The sequence below is a fragment of the Phialemonium atrogriseum genome (assembly GCF_030411735.1).
Source record: "Phialemonium atrogriseum strain 8032-3 unplaced genomic scaffold QBC33scaffold_2, whole genome shotgun sequence".
Taxonomy (NCBI): domain Eukaryota; kingdom Fungi; phylum Ascomycota; class Sordariomycetes; order Cephalothecales; family Cephalothecaceae; genus Phialemonium; species Phialemonium atrogriseum.
This window is the reverse complement of record NW_026848139.1, coordinates 1455413-1476452: the sequence shown is the minus strand read 5'-3', so window position 1 is coordinate 1476452 and position 21040 is coordinate 1455413. Positions and strand designations below refer to the sequence as shown.

The 21040-nt window shown below is 55.9% G+C and overlaps 7 protein-coding genes across 7 annotated transcripts; 3 read left to right on the top strand and 4 right to left on the bottom strand.

The window, feature by feature from the left end:
• On the top strand, window positions 1-3329 carry QBC33DRAFT_444280 (CAMK/CAMKL/KIN1 protein kinase; the record flags this gene model as incomplete). Its single annotated transcript, XM_060424264.1, has 3 exons — window positions 1-585; window positions 652-1282; window positions 1339-3329. 3 exons carry the CDS (start codon window positions 1-3, stop codon window positions 3327-3329), a joined length of 3207 nt encoding a protein of 1068 aa, XP_060287978.1.
• A 779-nt stretch (window positions 3330-4108) lies between these two features.
• QBC33DRAFT_511258 (uncharacterized protein) lies at window positions 4109-4444 on the bottom strand (the record flags this gene model as incomplete). Its single annotated transcript, XM_060425826.1, has 1 exon — window positions 4109-4444. One exon carries the CDS (start codon window positions 4442-4444, stop codon window positions 4109-4111), a length of 336 nt encoding a protein of 111 aa, XP_060287977.1.
• A 524-nt stretch (window positions 4445-4968) lies between these two features.
• QBC33DRAFT_511257 (UvrD-helicase-domain-containing protein) lies at window positions 4969-8509 on the bottom strand (the record flags this gene model as incomplete). The annotated part of the gene is made up of 4 exons (XM_060425825.1): window positions 4969-5936; window positions 5985-7985; window positions 8362-8409; window positions 8455-8509. 4 exons carry the CDS (start codon window positions 8507-8509, stop codon window positions 4969-4971), a joined length of 3072 nt encoding a protein of 1023 aa, XP_060287976.1.
• Window positions 8510-9129: 620 nt separating this feature from the next.
• On the top strand, window positions 9130-11243 carry QBC33DRAFT_166182 (uncharacterized protein). The gene has a single exon (XM_060422278.1). The coding sequence runs from the start codon at window positions 9270-9272 to the stop codon at window positions 10893-10895; it is 1626 nt and encodes a 541-aa protein (XP_060287975.1). The 5' UTR covers window positions 9130-9269; the 3' UTR covers window positions 10896-11243.
• A 347-nt stretch (window positions 11244-11590) lies between these two features.
• Window positions 11591-12166, bottom strand: QBC33DRAFT_511255 (GNAT family acetyltransferase; the record flags this gene model as incomplete). The annotated part of the gene is made up of 1 exon (XM_060425824.1): window positions 11591-12166. The coding sequence occupies one exon, from the start codon at window positions 12164-12166 to the stop codon at window positions 11591-11593; it is 576 nt and encodes a 191-aa protein (XP_060287974.1).
• Window positions 12167-13311: 1145 nt separating this feature from the next.
• Window positions 13312-16975, top strand: QBC33DRAFT_165788 (uncharacterized protein). The gene is made up of 2 exons (XM_060422275.1): window positions 13312-14356; window positions 14410-16975. Exons 1-2 carry the CDS (start codon window positions 13457-13459, stop codon window positions 16519-16521), a joined length of 3012 nt encoding a protein of 1003 aa, XP_060287973.1. The 5' UTR covers window positions 13312-13456; the 3' UTR covers window positions 16522-16975.
• A 682-nt stretch (window positions 16976-17657) lies between these two features.
• On the bottom strand, window positions 17658-20822 carry QBC33DRAFT_511253 (uncharacterized protein; the record flags this gene model as incomplete). The annotated part of the gene is made up of 6 exons (XM_060425823.1): window positions 17658-17741; window positions 17783-17824; window positions 17867-17961; window positions 18304-19859; window positions 19987-20213; window positions 20745-20822. 6 exons carry the CDS (start codon window positions 20820-20822, stop codon window positions 17658-17660), a joined length of 2082 nt encoding a protein of 693 aa, XP_060287972.1.
• Window positions 20823-21040: the final 218 nt, after the last annotated feature.

Sequence of the window (21040 nt, the reverse complement as noted above, 5' to 3'; positions counted from 1 at the left end):
ATGACCACAGCAATCTCAACCGGACCTGAGCCATCGTCACCACGTGGTCAGGCGTACGGAGTGCCGTCGAGGTCGCAGTCCACCCGTTCGCGGCCGCCGACATCTGGAACAGCAGCTGCCTTACCGCCACATCGTGCCGCTTCCACCTCGCATTCTCACAGGAGCCGGCCATCCTCTTCTGGCCGACCGCTCCAGGACATCATCCCCCACGACGAGTATGCAAGGGAGGCATCCAATGTAGCCTCACAGTCGAAGCGCAGCTCCAGCAAGGACCGCCCGCCTACTTCATCTCGGCCCGATCCTTCGTCGCGCCCACATCGCCGCACCGGCAGCCATCGATCAACAATCTCGCACACACCCTCCCAATCCGAAATGACATCTACTTCTGCAAACAATCCCGGCCCAGCCGTCGTGCCTCGCGGCGCATCAGACGCTCGAACACCGTCGGGTGCAGCTCCGGTCCGACACGGGCGCACCCGCACCTCCATCCCCTCCCAGTCTGGCAAGTGGATTCTTGGGAAGACAATCGGTGCTGGGAGCATGGGCAAGGTAAAATTGGCAAAGAAAGAAGACAGCAACGAGCAGGTAGGCTGGTTCCTCGGTTGGATATTCTGGCACCCCCCACAGTGGCTAACCATGCTTTGGCTCTAGGTTGCGTGCAAGATCATCCCCAGGCAAACCCCTGACGATGGACACCACAACAGAGCGGACAGGGAACGAGCCGACCAGTCGAAAGAGATCCGGACAGCACGTGAAGCTGCAATCGTCGGCCTTTTGAGCCATCCACACATCTGCGGATTGAGAGATGTCATCCGAACGAACCACCATTGGTACATGTTGTTCGAATACGTCAACGGCGGCCAGATGCTCGACTACATCATATCCCACGGCAAGCTCAAGGAGAAGCAGGCCAGGAAGTTTAGCCGCCAGATTGCGAGCGCCCTCGACTATTGCCACCGTAACAGCATCGTCCACCGAGACTTGAAGATCGAGAACATATTGATCAGTAAGAACGGAGATATCAAGATCATCGACTTTGGACTCAGCAACCTCTTCGCTCCGAGGGGCCACCTCAAGACGTTTTGCGGAAGCCTGTACTTTGCCGCCCCCGAACTTCTCCAGGCACGAGCCTACACAGGACCCGAGGTCGACGTGTGGAGCTTCGGTATCGTTCTCTACGTGCTGGTGTGTGGAAAGGTGCCCTTTGATGACCAGAGTATGCCAGCACTGCATGCCAAGATCAAGAAAGGTGTCGTTGACTACCCCGGCTGGCTCTCAGCTGGTAAGTTATTCTGCGGTGTCACCTACTTTGAAAAGACGATCTAACTTCCTTGGTAGAGTGCAAACACCTGCTGTCTCGTATGCTTGTGACCGACCCCAAGCAGCGAGCTACGATGCAGGAGGTCATGACCCACCCTTGGATGCTCAAGGGGTTTGGAGGACCGCCCGAGAACCATCTTCCACATCGCGAACCCCTGACTCTGCCCTTGGACCCGGAAGTCATTACTGAGATGACTGGCTTCAACTTTGGACCCCCAGAGGCAATCAAAGCCCAGCTGGCCAAAATAATCGAGTCGGAAGAATATCAGCGGGCCATCCGGCTGCTACAGAAGGAGAGAGACCTGCCGCCACCCCCGAAAGACATGGAAAAGAAGCGCGGCTTCGGGTTTGACTTCTATAAGAGGCGGAACTCGGGAAATAGCAGAGACACCCTGACTGCCCCAAGTTCCGAGGGTCTCCAGCTCGGCTCCGACCCGATAAATGCATTCAGCCCGTTGGTGTCGATATACTACCTTGTGCGCGAGAAGCAGGATCGTAAGCGCCAAGAGACCCAGGCCGCAGGTCTGGCATCTGCCTCGCAGAAGGAGAGGGAATCTAGAACCGAAATCGCTCCTCCCAAAGCGGCACACACCAACAGTTCTGCGTACGAGATGCCCGGGGAACAGGCAACCGGTGGCCGATCGCGGCCCAGGGCCAGGACGCACGGCGAAGATGACGCTCCCGAGCAGGTGAAGAATGCACAGCCATCACCCACCACACCTCACCACCCACAAGACTACCAAGGGGATCGGATTCTTCCCAAGAAGGAAAGCGCAGCAGTTGGCCTCCTCCGGCGATTCAGCACGCGTCGGCGCAAGGAGCCCGAGAGACTAGACAAGGACCGCTCTCACCCACCCTCAGTCCATGTTCATTCGCCCGCCGAAGTTCCCAGCCTCCGAAAGAGTTTCAGTATCAGGCGGAGCCGGCCCGATCGAGATGACGATGCTCCGCCAAGGCTCAGGTCGGGGTCTAGCCAGCCTCAGCATAGCGACCTCTTGAGCCCGCCGCTTTCCGCTGGGGCCAATGTGCGAGGCAAGAAGGGTCTTGGGCGGTCGACCAGTGTCAACTCGGCTGAGTTTCACCGTCGGCGAGGGGATTTCGGTAAAGAACCACCGCCAACTTCGGGGTCAGATCAGTCTGGGCCCCCGACTGAGAAGTCATCTGATCGCAAGCCAGGCACCATCAGTAACCGGTCCGTGTCAATGCGGGCGAAGACGCTTGGCCACGCCCGACGGGAAAGCATCCAGGCTCGCCGAGCGACGAGGCGCGAGGCAGAATCGCGCGGCGAGCGGGGTCCGGTCCCGGAGGAGACGGATGCCGACGTCGGGGAGCAAAGCGGGCAGTCGAACGAGCGACTAGAGCGCGAGGACCCCGATCTGGCGAAGCCCGTCTTCCTCAAGGGCCTCTTCAGTGTGTCGACGACAAGCACGAAGCCGGTACCAGAGATTAGGGCGGACATCAAGCGAGTTCTCAGACAGCTCGGCGCCGACTTCACCGAAATCCGCGGCGGCTTCAGCTGTCGCCACGCACCAAGCATCGACCTGAAGAAAGTCTCGGATCGGCCGAGCAGCCCCCAGGGCCAGTGGGCACCGCAGACGCCAGGTCACAGGCGGCGATTCAGCTTTGGCGGGCTGCGGAGCGGCCGCTCGAGGGACGATGTGAGGGAGGGCACATCTAGCAAGGAACAGGAGAAGTTCCCGCCTACGCCGCGTGCGTCAGGAAAGGGGAGGGAGAAGGATCGAGACGACAGGAGCTATTCGAACTCGGACCTCTCGGACGACAGCGACATCCGCGAGACGAACGGCGGCTTACCGAAACGCGTGGCCGCAGGCGAGACCAGAACGCATGTGCAGAGTGATCTGGGCGGCAGCATGGTCTTGGAGTTTGAGATCTTCGTGGTCAAGATTCCCGTCATCAGCCTCCACGGAATACAGTTCAAGAGGCTGAGCGGGAACACATGGCAATACAAGAACATGGCTGACCAGATTCTGAAGGAGCTGAGGCTTTAAGGCTGGTTTGTCCGTGGACTTGTGGATGATGTGCCCGGGCGGCGGGAGTGATCGGCCAAATTTGGAGGCCTAAGAGTACTGCTCCGCGGTGGGGCAGTGGCGAACGGGAACTGTGAAGCAAAGAACCCCGGGTTAATGTGAATTCAGGGAAAGCTGTACCGACGGTTCAGTTTCCAGTCTGCTCTTCTGCTGTCCACTGGTGGCCGTACGAAGGAGGGAGACGACGTGTTGGGGAAGCAAAGTAGGCAGGGCTTCTGCCGAGAAGGTGACGAGCCTCACAACCAGCCGACTTCTAACTCTGTACACGGACGAGTTTCTAGTCGACTTCTCCTGGTAATCATTTGCTATTCGCTGTTCCCAATTCCAGGCCATGGTTGTGATACATCGAAATGGACGGCATGGAATAATTGTTGGCATACGGCTGTGTAGCTACTGGACTTTCATGCTCATAATTAGAATCTCGTTCACTATTTATTCAACGCTGACTTGGCTTGATCAAGTCGATGTCATGGACAAGGTGAGACGGGTATTCAAGGAAGAGATGTGATTCATGTGAGTCGATATAACTAGACTCCTGCCGCCACCGAACACAAGGTTGAGTGAGATATGAGTGATGCTGTGCCAGTCCCAGTGCCATACACCTTATAAGTCCAAGATATTCACAGTACAGCCAAACAAACATCTATACCACAATATAACATGATCTGACTCCACCATCCACTGTCCCAGACATCCCAAATAAGCGATTACCACGTCCATGCCCTTAACCACTTCGAATCTCACTTCCCCGCCTCTCCCTCGCCCTCGCCCTCCACATCCCTCCCCATGATCTTGGGCCAGTACTTCATCCACGCTGCGCCCTCCACGAACCCGAGCCCCAGCAGCGCCGCGGCGAGGGCGTAGCGAACCCTGGGGTTCGCGCTGATGTGGTTGAGGCTGAAGGCTGGGTATGATGGGTTCCCGTTGCCGGCGTTGTTGGTGTTGTTGTTGTTGGTCGGCCGGGCGGGCGTTGTGGACAAGGTCCGCTGCCGGGCCCGGAGCGCTGCCGTTTTGGCGGGGCCGGCGAGGATGGTGCGGCTGAGGAGGAGACGGGTTGTCATCATGGTGGGGGTCATTGTGTGTTGACCTTTTCTTTATTTTTGTTTTGTTTTGGGGGTGAAGATGTGGTGAGGAGCTCTTGAATCGAGATATGATTGGAGGGTTTCAAGATTCTGGTGCTCTGCTGAATGCAGAGTGCTGAGTGTTGAGTGCTGAATGCTGGGATGGAGAACCAGTGTAGTGGCACTGCCTTTGCTATATATATAGATATATCCGCACGCGTCGTCTAGACAGTGACCCTAGGCTGTCAGAGACCCAGGTAAGGTGTGGCATTACGGATACATCTAACCATAAGGATCGTGGAATAACGGAATGGGTCATCCTTAAATGTAAGGGTCAAGGGTGGTGGGCGCTCAGGCTGTAATTACGAAGTCGTGTTATTGGACACAAGCATGGCCCCGCAGTAAGCCTTACCTACCTACCTAGGATGGTTTACCACAAGTCATATTCTGGTTGACATGCTCATCATCATCATCCTCACATCTATTTGAGATATACACGGCGACCACGAATGTGCAACAGTCACCAACCGGCTCATCCATCAGGAGCGGTTTATAGTTAGGGGCTTGAACGGCTTTCGCAGCTTGTCAACCGGTGCAATGCCATCTCTGCCAAGACCGGCCGGCTTCCGAAATCCCCCGAGCCCCTTTGGCATGTTGCAAGTCGTGGCATGCAGACAGGCCGCAGCCCGCGTTGGTTCGGGCGGGGCGTTATCCTCGTCATCGCCTTCCAATGCCGAGTTGAATCTGTCCTTCTCAAGATGCGGCTTGGTTGGAGAGCTTGAGAAGCAGGCATACTGTTGCCGTGGACCGTCTTCATCGCGCCCTGGCTTGACCGGTCGGGTGGCCATCTTCCCTGCGCTCAATCTTTTTTCGGCGAGCTCAGGCTTGATAGCCGGCTTAGAGATATGGCTCGCACTCGGCAACGCGGAAGTTGTTTGCCTGGCGAGTGTCCCTACGACCTTTGCTGCAGGATTCGCTGCGAGCACAGGCTGATTTGTGCTATTGCTTGCCGGCCCCGTCTTCACGAACCCCATGATGCTCTTCTGGTCCGCTGGGCGTTTAGTTGTTGATCTTCTCATCCATTTTTGAGCCACGTTTGCTCCCCCAGCCGCTGGGGATGCCGCAGCGAGGGCGACCTGGTGTGCGCTAGCAGTGACGAAGCCTGGGAGAGATGACATAGTGAAGCTGCAAGCTTGTTCCATCGTAGTTGCATATTCTTTCCGCCACATCTGCTCGTCACTGCCGCCGCTGCCGCTGCCGCTGCCGCCGCCAGCTGTTGGACCATATAAGCGCGGTCGTTTCGCGCGAGACAAGTCGTCCGCTCCGCCCTTGCGGACCTCCTTGGGCGTGTTTTCTGGATCTTCCGGATATAGGTTGTCCTCGACTGCGAACATTGGGGGCATCGACTTGAAGATAGATTCATCTGGCGGTAGTTGGCGCTGCAGAACTCGCGCGATCCCTTCCATGACAGGTCGCTCGAAGCAGGGGCCCTTCTTAGCAAAGGATGCTGAAATAGGAGATAGAAAAGGAGACAGCTCCTGCTTTTCTCCTTTACCTTGTGAGCCGTACAAGGGGTAGCTGAGGTATAGCAACGACTGGGCCCGAGTCATTGCAACATAAAGAAGCCGTCTTTCTTCGTCGCTATCCTCGGATCTTGAATGGGGTATAGAGCCATTGCAAGCTGCAGGGATGAAGACAATGGGCCACTCGAGTCCCTTGGCGGCATGGATCGTTGAGATGGTGACCACCTGCGTGGTTTCCTTGCCTTTGCCATCCTTCTGAACGTCAGATGCCAGAGAAACATTTGCCAGGAATTTGGCAAGAATATCTGGCTCGTTTGCCTGCTCCAAGCCCGCAATCTCGGGGAGACTGTCGTCTTCAGGAGTCTGCCTCGAATCCCTAACGAAGTCTGACGCCAGGCTGAGAAACTCTTGCACGTTGGCCCATCTCTGCTCGTGGTCCTGTAAATGAGTGTCTTGTAAGTACTTCTGGAACTTGAGTTGCACCAAAAGCTGCTCGATCATCTCGACTAGTCCGAATGGTGTGCCAAGTGCGATCTCGTCGATTTGTTTCCTCATTCCCTTGATGAGGCGAAGAAGTTCACCACTTATCCTCTGTTCCGCGTGCTTCATGATCTTGGTTTTCGCCAAGCGATCTCCCCGGCAATGCTTGTCGAGCAGGGCCCACAGGCTTAACGAAGCATTGTCAGCCTCTTCTAGCAGAGCCTTGATCGTAACGTCACCAATGCCTCGCCTCGGAACGTTCATAATCCTTGCGAGAGCGTCATTGTTCTCTGGCTGATGAGCGACCCTCAGATAATCCAGGAGGATCTTGACCTCGGCGCGCTCGTAAAATTTGAAGCCGCCGATCATCCTGTAAGCAATACCGGCCCTTCCAAGTGCATGCTCAATGTGCCTTGATAGTGAAGCGGACCTCAGCAGTATTGCCACATCGTTGTGCGTCATCATGCCTCCTGACATGGAAAGGGCTCGGCGAATCTCGGAGACAATCCACTCCGCTTCCGTCCCCGAGTCCTTCAGTTTGCGTAGAACGGGACGCGAGCCTTTGTTGTGAACCGGCCGTAACAGCTTCTTGTATCGCTTGGTGTCTTGCTGAATAACCATCAGCGAGATGTCCAAGATAGACTGCGACGATCTGTAGTTCTCCTCAAGTGCAATCTCGTCCGTGCCAGGGAAGTCCCGAAGCATGCGCCAGAGATTCCTAATCTCGGCGGATCTCCATCCATAAATGCTTTGGTCAGGGTCTCCAACAATGGTGATTCTTCGGCGGCTTTGGGCAAACAGCCTCATCAGCTCGTACTGAACACCGTTGGTGTCCTGGTATTCGTCGATGAGGACTGCTTGGACATTTGACACGCATGAAGGGGATTTGCGTAGTAATTCCACGCAGCGGACAAGTAGATCGTCATAGTCAAGCAGGTTTGATCGCTCCAGATAACTCTGGTATTCCTCAAAACACGTCTCAAGCTCTTGTGCATGAGGCAGCTTAGCAGCTGACGCTTTCTTCGCGGCCGGCTCGGGTTCGGTTCCCTTGGCCTTCTTTTTACTGATCCATGCTCGAGCCGCTGGGGGATCAATTGATAACCGCAAACGCTTGCAGATTCTCAATATGACGGCTCTCGAATCCGAGTCGTCGGCAATGCCGAACTTCTGGTCGAGGCCGATACGCTGGCCGTATGCCGAGAGATATCGGCGTGCAATGCTGTGGAAGGTGCCCAGGACAATCTTCCGCTCTCTCCCATTCCCTAGTGCTTTGCCAATCCTGTCCTGCATCTCGCGGGCAGCCTTGACAGTAAATGTCGCGACGATGACATCTTGTGGTCGGTAGCCGAGAGAATCAACGAGGTAAACAACTCGTGAGGTCAGGGTATGTGTCTTGCCGCTTCCTGGGCCAGCGAGAATGGCGACTGTAGCAGCAGTGGAACTCACTGCCCTGTATTGGGCTTTGTTGAGCGTGTCGAGTATCGCATTTCTAGGTACAGACGGATCCATTGGCGATGGGTAGGGACCGGTGGTGGCGCCGATGCGACACGTTTCTAAGGGAGCGGCAGAGAGGTCATCGGGGCCCCGTTGAGTTCACGGATATGACAGTGCTGGAATTGGCACGCAATGCAAGTTAGATCCGACGCGCAGGCTAGTTTCCCTGCCAGCAACTTTTGGAGGGTTGACGCGCCTGATTTACACCAAAGGAACGCGACACACGTGAGGCTGATGACTAATCACGTCGAAGAAACGGCTTCTGTCACAACAGGGGGCAGCAAGGACGAAGGATGAAGGACGGAGGTTCTCAGGATAGAATCAAAGGCGGCCTCATCTTCTCATCATCAACATGCTCAACATGCTTCGTTTCATTTCTGAGAGGGCTACAGCTGGCGATGCGGATCATTGAGGCCCATGCGTTGGAGCGTTTACTTAGCGAGCTGGTTGAGCGCGACGTGATGAAATGATGAAAATGAACAACTACATTCGTTTATAGAAGTTTACACAGTAGCTGAGAGGACTTACGATCATGCAGCCAATCATAGTTGCTCATAACTGCCATGATCACCATCGCCTGCATGGCCGGTCCGTGCGATACACATGCCGTAATCTGTAGTACGCTGTCACGGCTGTATGTATTGGCAGATCCAGTGATGGCTCCGGTGATCACATTCTTAAACGACCCGAGCCTCATTGGAGAGTTTGGTGTGCATAGTGCATAACTGCGCCGATTCTGCATCGTCTTGCCCAAGACTCCAGTTGTCCGGGATATCACTGTGAATCAGTGTGTGAAGAGGAGATCCACCGCATGTCAGCGTTTACTGGTGGGAAGGCGGGGACAAGATCGTGATTGTGTGAGCGGGGCTGGCGCAACAATCCTTGTCAGCTCGGGATTGGAAGGGACCAACTTTACCCTTGCAGCTACTTGGCCAATCGAATCAATATCTTTGCCGCCCACGGTTTCTGCTGTGAGCTGGGGTATCGTCCAACCATAAGCCACAGCGGCTACCGTATCTCTCACCTCGCTCCCGTGAACCGCCTTTCTTGGGCTGTCCATCATGCAGGTGCCAGCAAGTCAGAGGCCATTTCACACATCTGCTAATGTCCGCAAATCGGTATTGGTGCGGGCGTCCCACCCGAGGCAGGACAGGGACGCTTGGAGCTACATCCACAGTATCACCAGCCGCTAAATACCCAGCAGCGCCTCCTGCCGTGCAGACAGACCTTCCTGCGCTCTTCCATGGCACATCTCCGTCAGCCAGTGTTTCGACTTGTCGCAAAGTGATGGAGTCTCATTAAAGCTGGACATCTCCTGAGCATCCTGGCCTGGTCTCGGAATCATGCGAACTGGAACTTATAACCCGGCCCTCCTTCTCCTTCTCTGCATCACTTCACTTGCTTTCTGCGCCCCCGCGCCGTGGACTGGTTCCTTGTTGACGAGAAGTGCTGCCGCTTCGCCGAACATCGACTCTGATCCGGCCCCTAGCCTTGACGACGGCTCTCTAGCATCAGCAGATGCCTTGAGGGATTCGGCCTATCTCCCAGCACAGATTGGCGGTATCGTTGGTTCGTACGCCGTTTCCTTGGTGCTGGTCGCCATCGGGTTACTCGCCCTTTCAAAGCGACGCCGTGAGCACCTGAGAGCGGGCGAAGACCCGGACGCTCTTCTGCTTGAGGCGCCCACCTTCCAGTTTCCAGATCCTGTCAACAAGTCGGGCGACTATCAACAGCCCCCCTATCCTCTCCAAACACCTAAGAGCCCAAACTTCTCATATCCGGATCCACTCAGTCCTACCCGGACAGTGCACACTACCCGGACAGAGAATACCACCCGGACAGAGCATACCACCCGGACAGAGCATACCGGGATCTCCTCTTACCTCTGCCCCTCGCCGACGTCGACTACTAGGGGCCCGGGTGTTGATCTCTCGGTCGACCAAGAGATCGTCGCGCAAGATAGGATCATGGCGCAACAGCAATTGGAGGACATGTACAAGTATGTGATGGAGCAGGAGGCGGCTAAAGAAGAGGGGAGGGAGTATACGGGACCATCCCTCCCACCCCCTCAGCCTAAAGCAGACACACCGACATCACCACATGGCATTTTGAAGAAAGAGAAGAATAAACCAGCGAACCTGAACCTGGATCGGGGGGAGAAAAAGCAATCACGCACAACATCCATCCTGTCGGCTCTCATGTCGCCCCGGAAGAAGAACATGAAGGGTATCAGCATTTCGTCGCCCATCATGACCCCCATGTCGGGAACTTTCCCACGACAAGAAGGCGAGGAGATGAGCCCAATCCCGCCACGCCAATACGTGCCGATGCCACCACCCCCGGTCCCATCAAATCAGCTGCCCTTCCGCCGCAACACAGGCAGCACCCTCCCTCTGACTCCCGAGATGTCCCCTACCAGTGTGATGAGTATCGACGGGCGCTTGGATGCGGCACTTGCGCAACCCACGGAAACTCGGGAATCCCGGGCCCCTCTGCATTCCCGCGACGTCTCTACCGCCCCAAGCTCCAACGCCGATGGAGACCCGGACTCCGCCGTCTCCACGAACTCGACCACCCCACTTGTGGGCCTGCCCAGCTCGCCTAAGGCGTCCCGGTTCCCCTCCCTGCCTTCGAGCCCCAAGCCGGGCCAGACATTCCAACGGCCTAACGCGCCATCTGCCGTTCGTACGGGTGGCTCACTGCCGCTCCGAGCATATGAGCCTAGCCTAGCTAGCCCCCGCCAGCAGAACACCACGCAGACAGTTTTCACCCGCGCCAATCCAATGTCGCCTGGCCTAAACACGCCCTTCACTGGCATGGCTGTCCCGTACAGCCCATACCAGCCGTTCTCTCCCGTCATACCCATCACCCCAAGCTTGGTGACCAAGGCCGACCGGAAGCGGATGAAGAGAATGGAGCCCAAGACGCCGACCGTTGAGTTGGTGAAGAGCAGTGACGATATTTGGTGAACTCGGTGTTCCTGTTCCTCGATTGCGACGCTCAGCACCCGGGAATAGACCCGGAGGACTTCTTTTCCCGCCCGGAGGAATGACAGGAAGGGGGTGCCATATTGTTCCTTCCTCTCCGGCCCAGACATTTAAACCTAGCAATATGTAATTGCTTCCCTCATTTCTCCTTTCCGTTTCATTCCTCGTTATGTTTGGGTATCGAGGAACAAACAAGGGGCGGCGCCGCGAGGCCCGGGCACTTCGCCTTTATCTGGCCATGATGATGCACGTAGTCCAGATGTAGTTGCTTGAAATGCTTCCTTGGATCGGTATCTCTGGCCTGGCTTTGCGGTGTTTTTTATTTATTTTTCAACGGCTAGGGGAGCTGGCGATAGCAATTAAATACCTACCTACCATGCTTTGTATCTCTGTTCGTAGTAGCCCCCCCAAATGCGTGTAGTGATGTTTCAGGGACGGTAATATGAAACGAACACCATCACCTTTGCTTCATCAATGTCAAAACTCAGAACATGATTTAGTAGGTATGCAACAGTATATTTCTTATAGCTGCATATTTGTGAGGATTCAACCCGCTATTTGACCATTACCAAGTCAAAGTCTTTTGAGGATAGGCATACCCTATCCATGGTCATGAATTCACAGTCTGCTAGGATGGGTCGAACATGACAATCGGCTCACCAACCGTAACTCTCCTCTCAACTCTGCCCCAGACCGTCCTCTCCCAGACGCATCACGAGCACCTGGCCAGGCCACGTGCCCCCCTTCGCCTCGAAGGTCTCGACCCTCTCGAACCCGACGGACTCGTACCACCGCACCAGCTTTCCGTCCCCGCCGGCGTAGCAGTCGACCCGCAGGACGGGCACGCCGGCGGCGCGCCCCAGCGCCCGCGCCCTGGCGACCAGGAAAGCGCCGAGGCCGCGGCCCTTCCACGCCCGGTCCGTGATCAGCAGCCGGACGTACAGCTCGGGCCCCGCGGCGGGGCGGACGTAGTCGGGCGCGGCGCCGACACTGAGGGCGCCGATGATGATCCCGGCGTCCGTCGCGGCGACCCAGCTGCTGCCGATGGGCGAGTTGGGCCGGGCTAGGTCGTCGAACTGGGCGACGCGGGCCGGGTTGCTGATGGAGGCCTCCTTGCCGTCGCCCCATTGGCCGGTTCGGCCCTGGGAGACGAGCCAGGCGATGGCGGTGTCCATCAGCCCGAGCATTGCGGGGACGTCGGCTTCGGTGGCGGGGCGGAGGGTGACGCCGGGTGGAGCTGCGGGGTCTGCCATTTTTCTTTGGCTTTGAACTGGCCGAGGTGCGATAGGGGAAAAGGGGGCTGCAAGGGTGGTAAGTGGACGGTATTTTGGTCGTCTACTCCGTACTGTGGTGGGATTTCAATTGTAAGACAGGGAGTTTGCCTAGAGGGATCTAGCTATTTCAATCGTTGTAATAAGCAATGTAAGGCAGCATTGAGACGCGACAGCGTCTGGTTTAGGGAGGTGGGTGACCATTCCCAAAAAAGGCATAGCACAAAAGGGACTCTTCCTCTTGGATCACCCTGGACCATCGTAGCGGGCAGTATCACATCACGAAGAGCAACCGAATGGCTGGATATTGCTTTCCGTCCGTTTCCTGGGAGAGCTGAGGGCCTGTGATCCAGGCTTCCGGCTTGCACGTTTCGGAGGTCCTGTTGAAGAGTATCCAGTCTTGGGAGAGCTAGAGAGTGGGTCAAGGTGAGGATGCCAGTCTGGTGGTTGAGGTGACGCAGCCGGGTATTACACCGAGAGCCGCTTGGTTTACTGAGGTTGGAAGAGTATTCGGGAGGCGCTGCTCTTATATTGCTTCTCTCAAATCTTCAAAGGCCCTTGCACAAGTACGTTTACTCGTGTCTTCATGTCAGTGCGGGGTACTCCGTACACGGATTCGCTCTGCTGAAACACGATGGTTAGAGAGTATTGAAACAGCCCGGTTAACTGACCACCTAGTGAATACCATTGCAGACCTGACATTTGAAAGCCTCTAATTTGCGTCTTAAAGATATAATCAGGCAGGATTTTGCAGATGCAATCTTCTATACCTTGTTAAATCTGCTACCAGCATCCGTTTGAAGATATGTAAATGTAGAGAGAGGTACAAATAATGCGAAAGGAGATGTACAAGATTATGTCACCAAAAGTGTTCCAGATTCTTTGACGTCCCACAATCCTGGCACGCGCCAATCCGCTATTGGAAATAATCCACGGCTAAACCGCTTTGGTGGCGGGCCAAACCGGTCGCGGATGGCCTGATCAGCAACAATGAATCGATGACAATCGTACCACTGGAACCTCACAAAGTAAAATTGCATCGCACGATCAAAAAGTTGCGCTGCCATTCTAACAGCTGCGGAGACGAAAGAATACTGGCAGAAGGCCAAACTGCTTACCACCTGATCCCTCTTCCAACCTTGTGGCCCTGGATTGGCCACCGAGTGGAAGGACAGGCCCAGAAGCCCACCCTCCCTTCTTACGTTCTGATTCATGTCAGGCCATAGTTGCATGTCCTCTGCACAAGCGCCTCAATAAAGAGCTGACCACACCATGGCCGACAACGATGCCGACTCGGCAGCCTTGTTTGCTGGCTTCGATACCCTTGATGACGACCTCGCAGTATCGGCGTTCCTTGACAACTCCCCGCCGCCCTCCGATCCTCCCACCTCCGCCGGTGTCTCGAGTACTGGCGCTGTAGGCGACTTCCCTTTCTGCAACTCCAGCGCCCCCTCATCCTCCGTCCCAGCGATATCGACGTCCGCCGAGACCCAACCCTTCATCAGTCCCGCCTCCGCTCCCGACTGGGGCCTTGAAGACTCGGTTCCCTACGACACGTATAACGGGAATCCCTTCGACACCACCGGGTTGTGCCCACAGCTCTGGGACTTCCGAGCTGATGCCACTGCTAGTGGGCATCATATTGGACAAGCTAGACACGCCGGGTTCTCGCTGGCCAGCAACCTGCGCCCCAACGCAACTCCCGACGACGCAGTTATCCGGCCGAACCTACGCCCTGAGATCCTCCACGGCTTAACCCTTGCTCAGCAGGAAAAACTTAAAAGCATTGCCATGCCAGCTCACCTTCAATATCACTCGCCGAAGAGCGAGCCTAGTCCCGGCTCGAGCATGAGCGGGAATGAGAAAGGCGCAGCATCGTCCCCAGATACCGCAGACCCATCGAAGGCCGGTAGCCGGAAACGAAAGTCCACGGACGAAGTTGAAGACGATGACGACTACGATGAGATTGACGGCCAGCAACCCGTCAAGAAGACGGCTCACAATATGATCGAGAAGCGGTACCGGACAAACCTGAACGATAAGATCGCCGCGTTACGAGACAGCGTCCCGGCTCTGAGGATCATGTCCAAGAGTGCCCGGGGAGAGGACACGACGGAAGACAGAGAAGAATTACATGGTCTAACTCCCGCACACAAGCTCAACAAGGCTACGGTACGTTCTTGCCCGTTGCTCCGGTCGTGCGACGCTTCTAACAGTTGAATTAGGTCCTAAGCAAAGCCACCGAGTACATCAGGCACCTAGAGAAGAGGAATAATCGTCTGATTGACGAAAACAACTCGATGCAGGCTAGGATAAGCGCCTTCGAGAAGCTCTTCATGGCCGGCGCCCTGACTTCCGCAATGCCCAGCTCCCTGCAGCACTCCCCTCCACTACAGTATGCCCAGGGACCCCAACAATACATGAACACGCCAATGGCCACACCGAGGGGCATGGACCCTCCCGGGATGATTCAGGTACCGGAAGACATGAGAAAGATTTTGGCCGCACAGCAAGTGGCGGCCGGACAATCATACGCGATCCCGGCACAATCTTTCCAGACAAACCCCACTCTCACTCGCCAGCAGCAGATACAGCAACAACAACAGCAGCAGCAGCAGGCAAGTCGCTGGACAAATGGCGCTCCGTACTTTGGCAAGCTGATGGTCGGGTCGCTCGCTGGTCTGATGATCGTCGAGGCCATCCGGGAGAACGAACAGAGCAACGAGAGCCCGGGAGGCCGGGGACTATTTGCTCTCCCTGTCCAGCTCCTTATGTCGTTCGTGAACTCGACCCATTTCACCATTGGAGGCTATACTATCTCCACGGCTCGGTTCTTTTCGTCACTCAAGCTCCTGATATTGTTGGGTGCCATGCTATGGGCATTTGTACCATCGTTGTTCGCTTCGAAACCACCGAAGAGCGGGGAGAAGGCGTTTAATCCTTCCCTCCGAGGCGTACCGTCTCTGGCCTCACCTATTCATGTCAGACGTCAAGCATGGCTCACCGCAATCCAGACCGTTTGGGTGCCAAGGCACAACTTCTTTTTGGAGGCGGCTGCTCTTGTTCTGAAGACCATGAAGTTCACCTTGAGGAACACCATGGGCGTGCGCGGCTACCAGCTGTTGACTGGGCTGACTGAAGAGCAAGAAACTGCTAGAATCAAGGCTTGGACTATTGCGCTGGATGCCCAACTCGCTGGCGGGGATGTCGAGATCAACAAGAGCCGTCTCACTCTGACCTTGTTGGCCTCTGGCACGCTTCCTGATACGCCCCAGCGACTGATGCTGAAGGCATTACACATCCGGGTTCTCCTGTGGCAAGTCGACATTTTGCCCGGCATCTTCAACGTGCTGGCATCGAAACTGGCCAGGTCGAATTGGAACGAAGCCAAGCATCTGAACCGCCTGTTGAACCAGCTCCGCAAGGGATCCAACACGGGAACTGACGACGACCTTCCCGACCACCTCTCTGTCCTCCTGGAGCAAGACTGTGACGATGTTCTCAATGACGACGTTGTGCAGAGGGCCCACAACTTGGCTTGGAATCGACACACAGCCCACAACGCTCTTGATATGATCGACGGCATGAACAGCGTTGTCGACGATACTGCTGTTAGATCTCCCATGGACGCCGTGTCCGCCTGGTATTCCAGCGCCATCCTCCAGCGCATCCTGGCCTCGAACCTCGGGGGTGAGAGGCACAGGACAACGGAAGCGGATTTGGATCTTGCGGTCAAGGTAGCGCCGATCGGTTCGAATGCCCAGGTCCGGGCCCTCGTCGCACGCACTTTCCTGCTCGACAAGAAGCGTGGCGCCAATATTGCCGCTGCGATGCAGGCGATGCAGCCGTCAATTGATACCGAGCAGTCCCCTCAATACACCAGGGGCGCACCTCTTCCCCTTATCGATTCGCGCATGGCGCCCAACTTCCCCGACCCAGACACTCATATGGCTTTGCGGTGCTCTCAGGGAATTGCCCACCTCCAGAAGTTCCATTCGCCTCCGCAATGGGCGCTGGATGTCATCAACACCATCGTCCCCCCGCCCGGCTCCGAGGGCATGTCCCTGCTCAGCTTCACCGCGGCGTTCCACCTCATGGACCTCCTGCGGTCCCACCCCGTCGGCAGGGAGGCGTGCTCGGCCTCGCTGGAGATGCTCGCCGGCTCCCTGCGCATCTGGGTCGGCGGCAGCGGAGGGGACGGCTGCGGGCTCGACCAAGACCTCCGGCGCAAGATGGTCGATTGCTGCCTGGCCGTCACCAAGAGCGTCGTCGGCATGGAGGCCGATCCGGGCTACGGGAGCATGAGCGACCGCGAGGACGAGGAGGGGGGTTGCTGACCACTATCCCCTTGCTCTGTCGTTGCTCCCCTGATGATGAATGCTCCTCTACACTGTATTATTCATGGGTTCTTCCTTGCGCATCATCATGCATTGCCATACTAAAGCTTGGCCTGGCGTCGGACCAGGAGGGCCTAACTGAGATTCCGGGGGTTTTATTTTTATTTTTTTGGCTTCCACTATAAACTGTTGTGCAATTAACTTTCCTTTGTTGTCTCGTCTGTGGTTTCGGCATTGCCAGCGGTGGAAATATGTGGAATCTGAAGACTAAAAAAAGGCTGGAAACTGGAGTTAATTTGAGCTAGAGGAGCAAAGGTTGCTGAGCTGTTGGCATGGATCATTGTCAACATCTGGGAAGGCGAAGGAGATTTAAGGGGCGTCTGCCTAGGCTGTATAATTAGGTACTATCGCAACTTAAAGCTTCATTCGGACACGCTTGCCTCTCACTAGAGCGTCTCTGTCTTCTGTCTACTTTACCTTTGCGTTTCAGAACCTCACACGTAGAGGGCGTTAAGGAGGTGGTGGTTGCTCCTCAGTTATCCGTCAGATTCAAGGGGTTTGTCAAAGCGGGGCAATATCTAGCCAAAGAAGTGGTAGACAGGTTGCTGAGACAAGGCAGATCCGAGAGGTGACCCTGGTACTGCGATGGGGATATGCACTCATAACATCATTCGCAGAGACTGGGAAATCTGACATCAAAGTTGAGGTTGTTGCTATTTAATTGTCCGTCGGACTTGAGGCTGTAAATACATCTCCCGCCCCGGATATCCTTGAGACTGCCAGTCCCTCCCATCTAGAGTGATAAACCTATCAGGATCAGATGATCACAGTCACACAGCACGAGCATGTCAAAGGGACGATCGAATGTGGACAGGCTAAGGGATATGGACAGGGGGCATTTTCTGGCTTCAAAATGGCAGACATGGAGAAGGAGGTAGCTGCTGATCACCCACACTAGCCATCAGAGGTAACGGGCTGCCCTTTAAGGAGAGACCAGACAAAATCAGACAGGGGGAAGGATAGACCTGATAGGGAAACCATGCCAGCACTTGAGGCACAGTGAAGGAAAAGGAAGAGAAAAGAACATAGGAGAGAGAAGGGAACATAAGAGACAGATGAACATAGGAGATGCCGGCCTACTTGGTCACCACGCCGGCCTTGCCAGACGTGGCTACAAGCCCTCTCGCCACGTCAAGGCGTAGACCGTACTGAAAGGGTCCCTGTGACTCGTTAGTAAAAGCGGATGGGGGTAGACACTTACCTGAATTTCCGAAACCGGTTGAGGGCGAGGAACCGGGAGGACCTGTGACTCGTTAGCAGAAGGTAAAGGGGGTGGAATACTTACCTGTTTTCCGATACTAGTTGAGAGGAACCGAGGTTGATTTTCTGAAAGGAGAGACTCGGCAGATACTTGTCTGGCAAATGCGAAATGAGAGAAACCTGAGCGGACCTCAGAGAACGAGTGTGTCACTCGGACCAAACCGGAAAGAGAGTGAACGCCGATTGTTGAACGGAATGAGCAAGAATCGACCGAGGGCCGTCGATCAAAAGAGAGACTGCAGTCGCCGGAGCTGCTGAAGACCAAGCCGAAAGGCGAGAACTGCCAGAAGCATGAGATGGAAAGAGAACGAATGAAAGAGAGTGACAAGCGAGCGAAGGAGAGTTGATGCAACTGGTACCAAGGTGGAAGCGAGCGTGTTCATGACATGAGCCACCAGGTGACGAGTCCGCCGACAGCCGCTGCCGCAGTCGCCGCGAGACCGACCTTCCATGGTGACCAACCTGTGGCGGGCGCTTGAGAAGGGACCATTGGAGCAAATGCCATTGTGCATAACGCAGCCGGGACAGAACGACAGGCAACAGTTGGAGGTACCCAGGGCTTGCCCTCGAGATACTTGAAGTCGGCTGGTGCCAAGACACAGATGCCGTTGGAGTCGACCCAGAACGGTTGGCCATCAATCCAATGAGCTTTGGGGGGAAGACCGAAGGACCCATCAGACCCATCAGAGTTTGACAGATTGTCTGGAGAGCTGGGGCGAGGGACTGGCGAAGCCTGGACCGGGAGAGCCTGGACCGGGGAAACCTGAACCGAGGGGGCCTGGACCGGGGAAGCCTGGACCGGGGAAGCCTGGACCGGGGAAGCCTGGACCGGAGAACCGGCGATGGGTGCGGGAGGGGCCACCTGGGGATCATTCGCCGGGGTATCAGCTGGCAAGTATTTGGCGAGAATATCAGCTCCTGCTTTGATCGGTCGTTTGAGCTTGGCATTTCCTTCGGCGATGATCTTGGCAGCCATGGCGAGAATCTTACGATCCTGCTCCTCCTTTTCCCTCTTCATGGCCTGCAGGACGGCGTTGGCACCGACCGGGGACGCCCACGTCTGCGTGGAACCCGACGCAATTGACCGGCTCTCGTCGTACTCATCCGTGGTGTCATCTTTCAGATATCTCTTACGGTGCCGTGATGGGCTTGGATGAGAGTCTTCCTGCCACCAGATCCTTGGGGGCGTCATGGCGTAGTCGGTAACACCGCCGTGGAGGTGTGAAGGGGTGGGAGGGCGCGCAGATGACGGTGTCTTGTCGCCTTGTATCTTGCGTTCGATGCCAGCGGCCAGTAGATACATGGGGATGGAGCCATCCAGGAGATTGGATCCGATATCGGCGGTGACTGAAGGAGTGGCTGGGGCGCGAGTCTCGGGAGTCCTAGGAGCTGGCGAAGGTGTGGCATCGACACGGCCTCTGATCTGTTGATCCCAGGAGAGCTTGGCCAGTGCCTTCCAGAGCTCTATTTGACTAGTGGGAGGGGATTCCACATGTTTCGGGTACAGAAGGTGAGTTTCGGGCGAACGGTAGCGAAGGTGTGCGGTGGCAACGAGTCGGGGAGAATAAGTGACTTGAACCTTAGGAGCGACCGGAGCCTTTGGAGTGACCGGGAACATGGGCGCGACTATAGCCTCGGGGGTTACTTGGACCTTGGGGGCGACCGGAGCCTCGGGAGTCACTGGAACCTTGGACCGTTGAACAGCTCGCAGTCGCTGAGGAGTTGATGGCGGTTCGAGGGCTGTCGCTGATGAAGGACCACTGGAGATGCTGGATTTTGAACGAGCGGCATCCTTGGGCTTAAGGTAGATCTTGACAATCCGACGGGCAGGCGGTGCGCCAGCAGCTTCGAGACCAGGCTGACTCGGACGATCAGGGGATGAACAAGTGATCTTAGCTTTAGGCTGCTGGAGAACTGGGACTGGACGAGAGGTATCCTTGGACCGGCCTAACCTGGAACGAACGGCATCCTTGGACTGGCCTGACCTGGAAAGAACGGCATCCTTGGGCTGGTCTGGCCTGGAACGAGCGGCATCCTTGGGCTTAACGTAAATCTTGACAATGCGACGAGCAGGCGGCGGGTCAGATGCCTCAGGAGGAGGCTGAGTCGGGCGATCAGAGTTTGGACAAGTGACCGGCGCCTTACGCTGTCGACGAGGTGAGAGTTGGAGAATCCGCGGTCGCCCTGGAGTTGGCGGCGGTCGGAGCTCCGGCACTGGAGGAGTTGGCGATGGCCTGAGAGCCGGCGACGTTCCAAGAGTTGAAGGCGATTGACCGACTGGCGAGACGAGACGGCATAGCGGACCAGCTGTACACATGGACCATCCTGGGAGTGGGGGCGGTGTCCTCGGAAAGCGACTGGGAGAATCGATACTAGAAACGGGGGAAGACAAATAAGCAATAGGGGCACAAGGGCCGTAAGACGACATAGGAAAAGACGAAACAAAGGAAAGAGAAGGAAAAGAAGCAATTTTTTTGTGGGTTTTATCGTTTTCGATTTTTTTTGGTGTTTTGTTAAGAATGTTGGTGTATAGGGGGGACCCGAATCGGGCGCGTTTGGGGGCAGAGATGACAGGAAACAGGCGTGAACGAGACATCGACGGGGGAGAGTGCTGGACCTGGAAGACGTTAGCCCATCTCCAAGTACAGATGTGGCTACCTAGACACGAGATGCGAGAATGGGCAATGGCGATGGCGGTGGTGGCGATAGCGATGGCGATGTGGCGGAGGAAAAAAGGCCACAAGCACGAGGGAGTCGAAAGACTAGGTACGAAGGAATCCAAAGACTACGAGGACGTCGGAGGGCTACGTTGGAACTGGAAGGCGAGAAGCGTGCGTGACGGCAGGTGCGATCGATACCGAAGTTCCAAGGGACGAGAGAATAGAAGGAGAACAGCGACTCACCAAGTTAGCCAGCGACCCCTGAGCACTGCCGATGAAGTGCTCAGAGGCCGACGCATTGTAGTTACGGAGAGAGTGCATTGTGACAGCGTGAGTGTATGTAGAGCGTGTAGAGCGTGCAGTTTGTCAAAATCATCTAGCTTCGTACGTACTTTGTAGAGGGGAAGAGGAAAGAGCAAGAGGGCGCGGACTGGACGGGTATATATAGACGGCGTAGCCATGAAATCACCCACGATCACTCGTTGTCGCTAGACCTATTATGGGCAGACTGACAAAACAGATATCGACTCTAGCTTTGG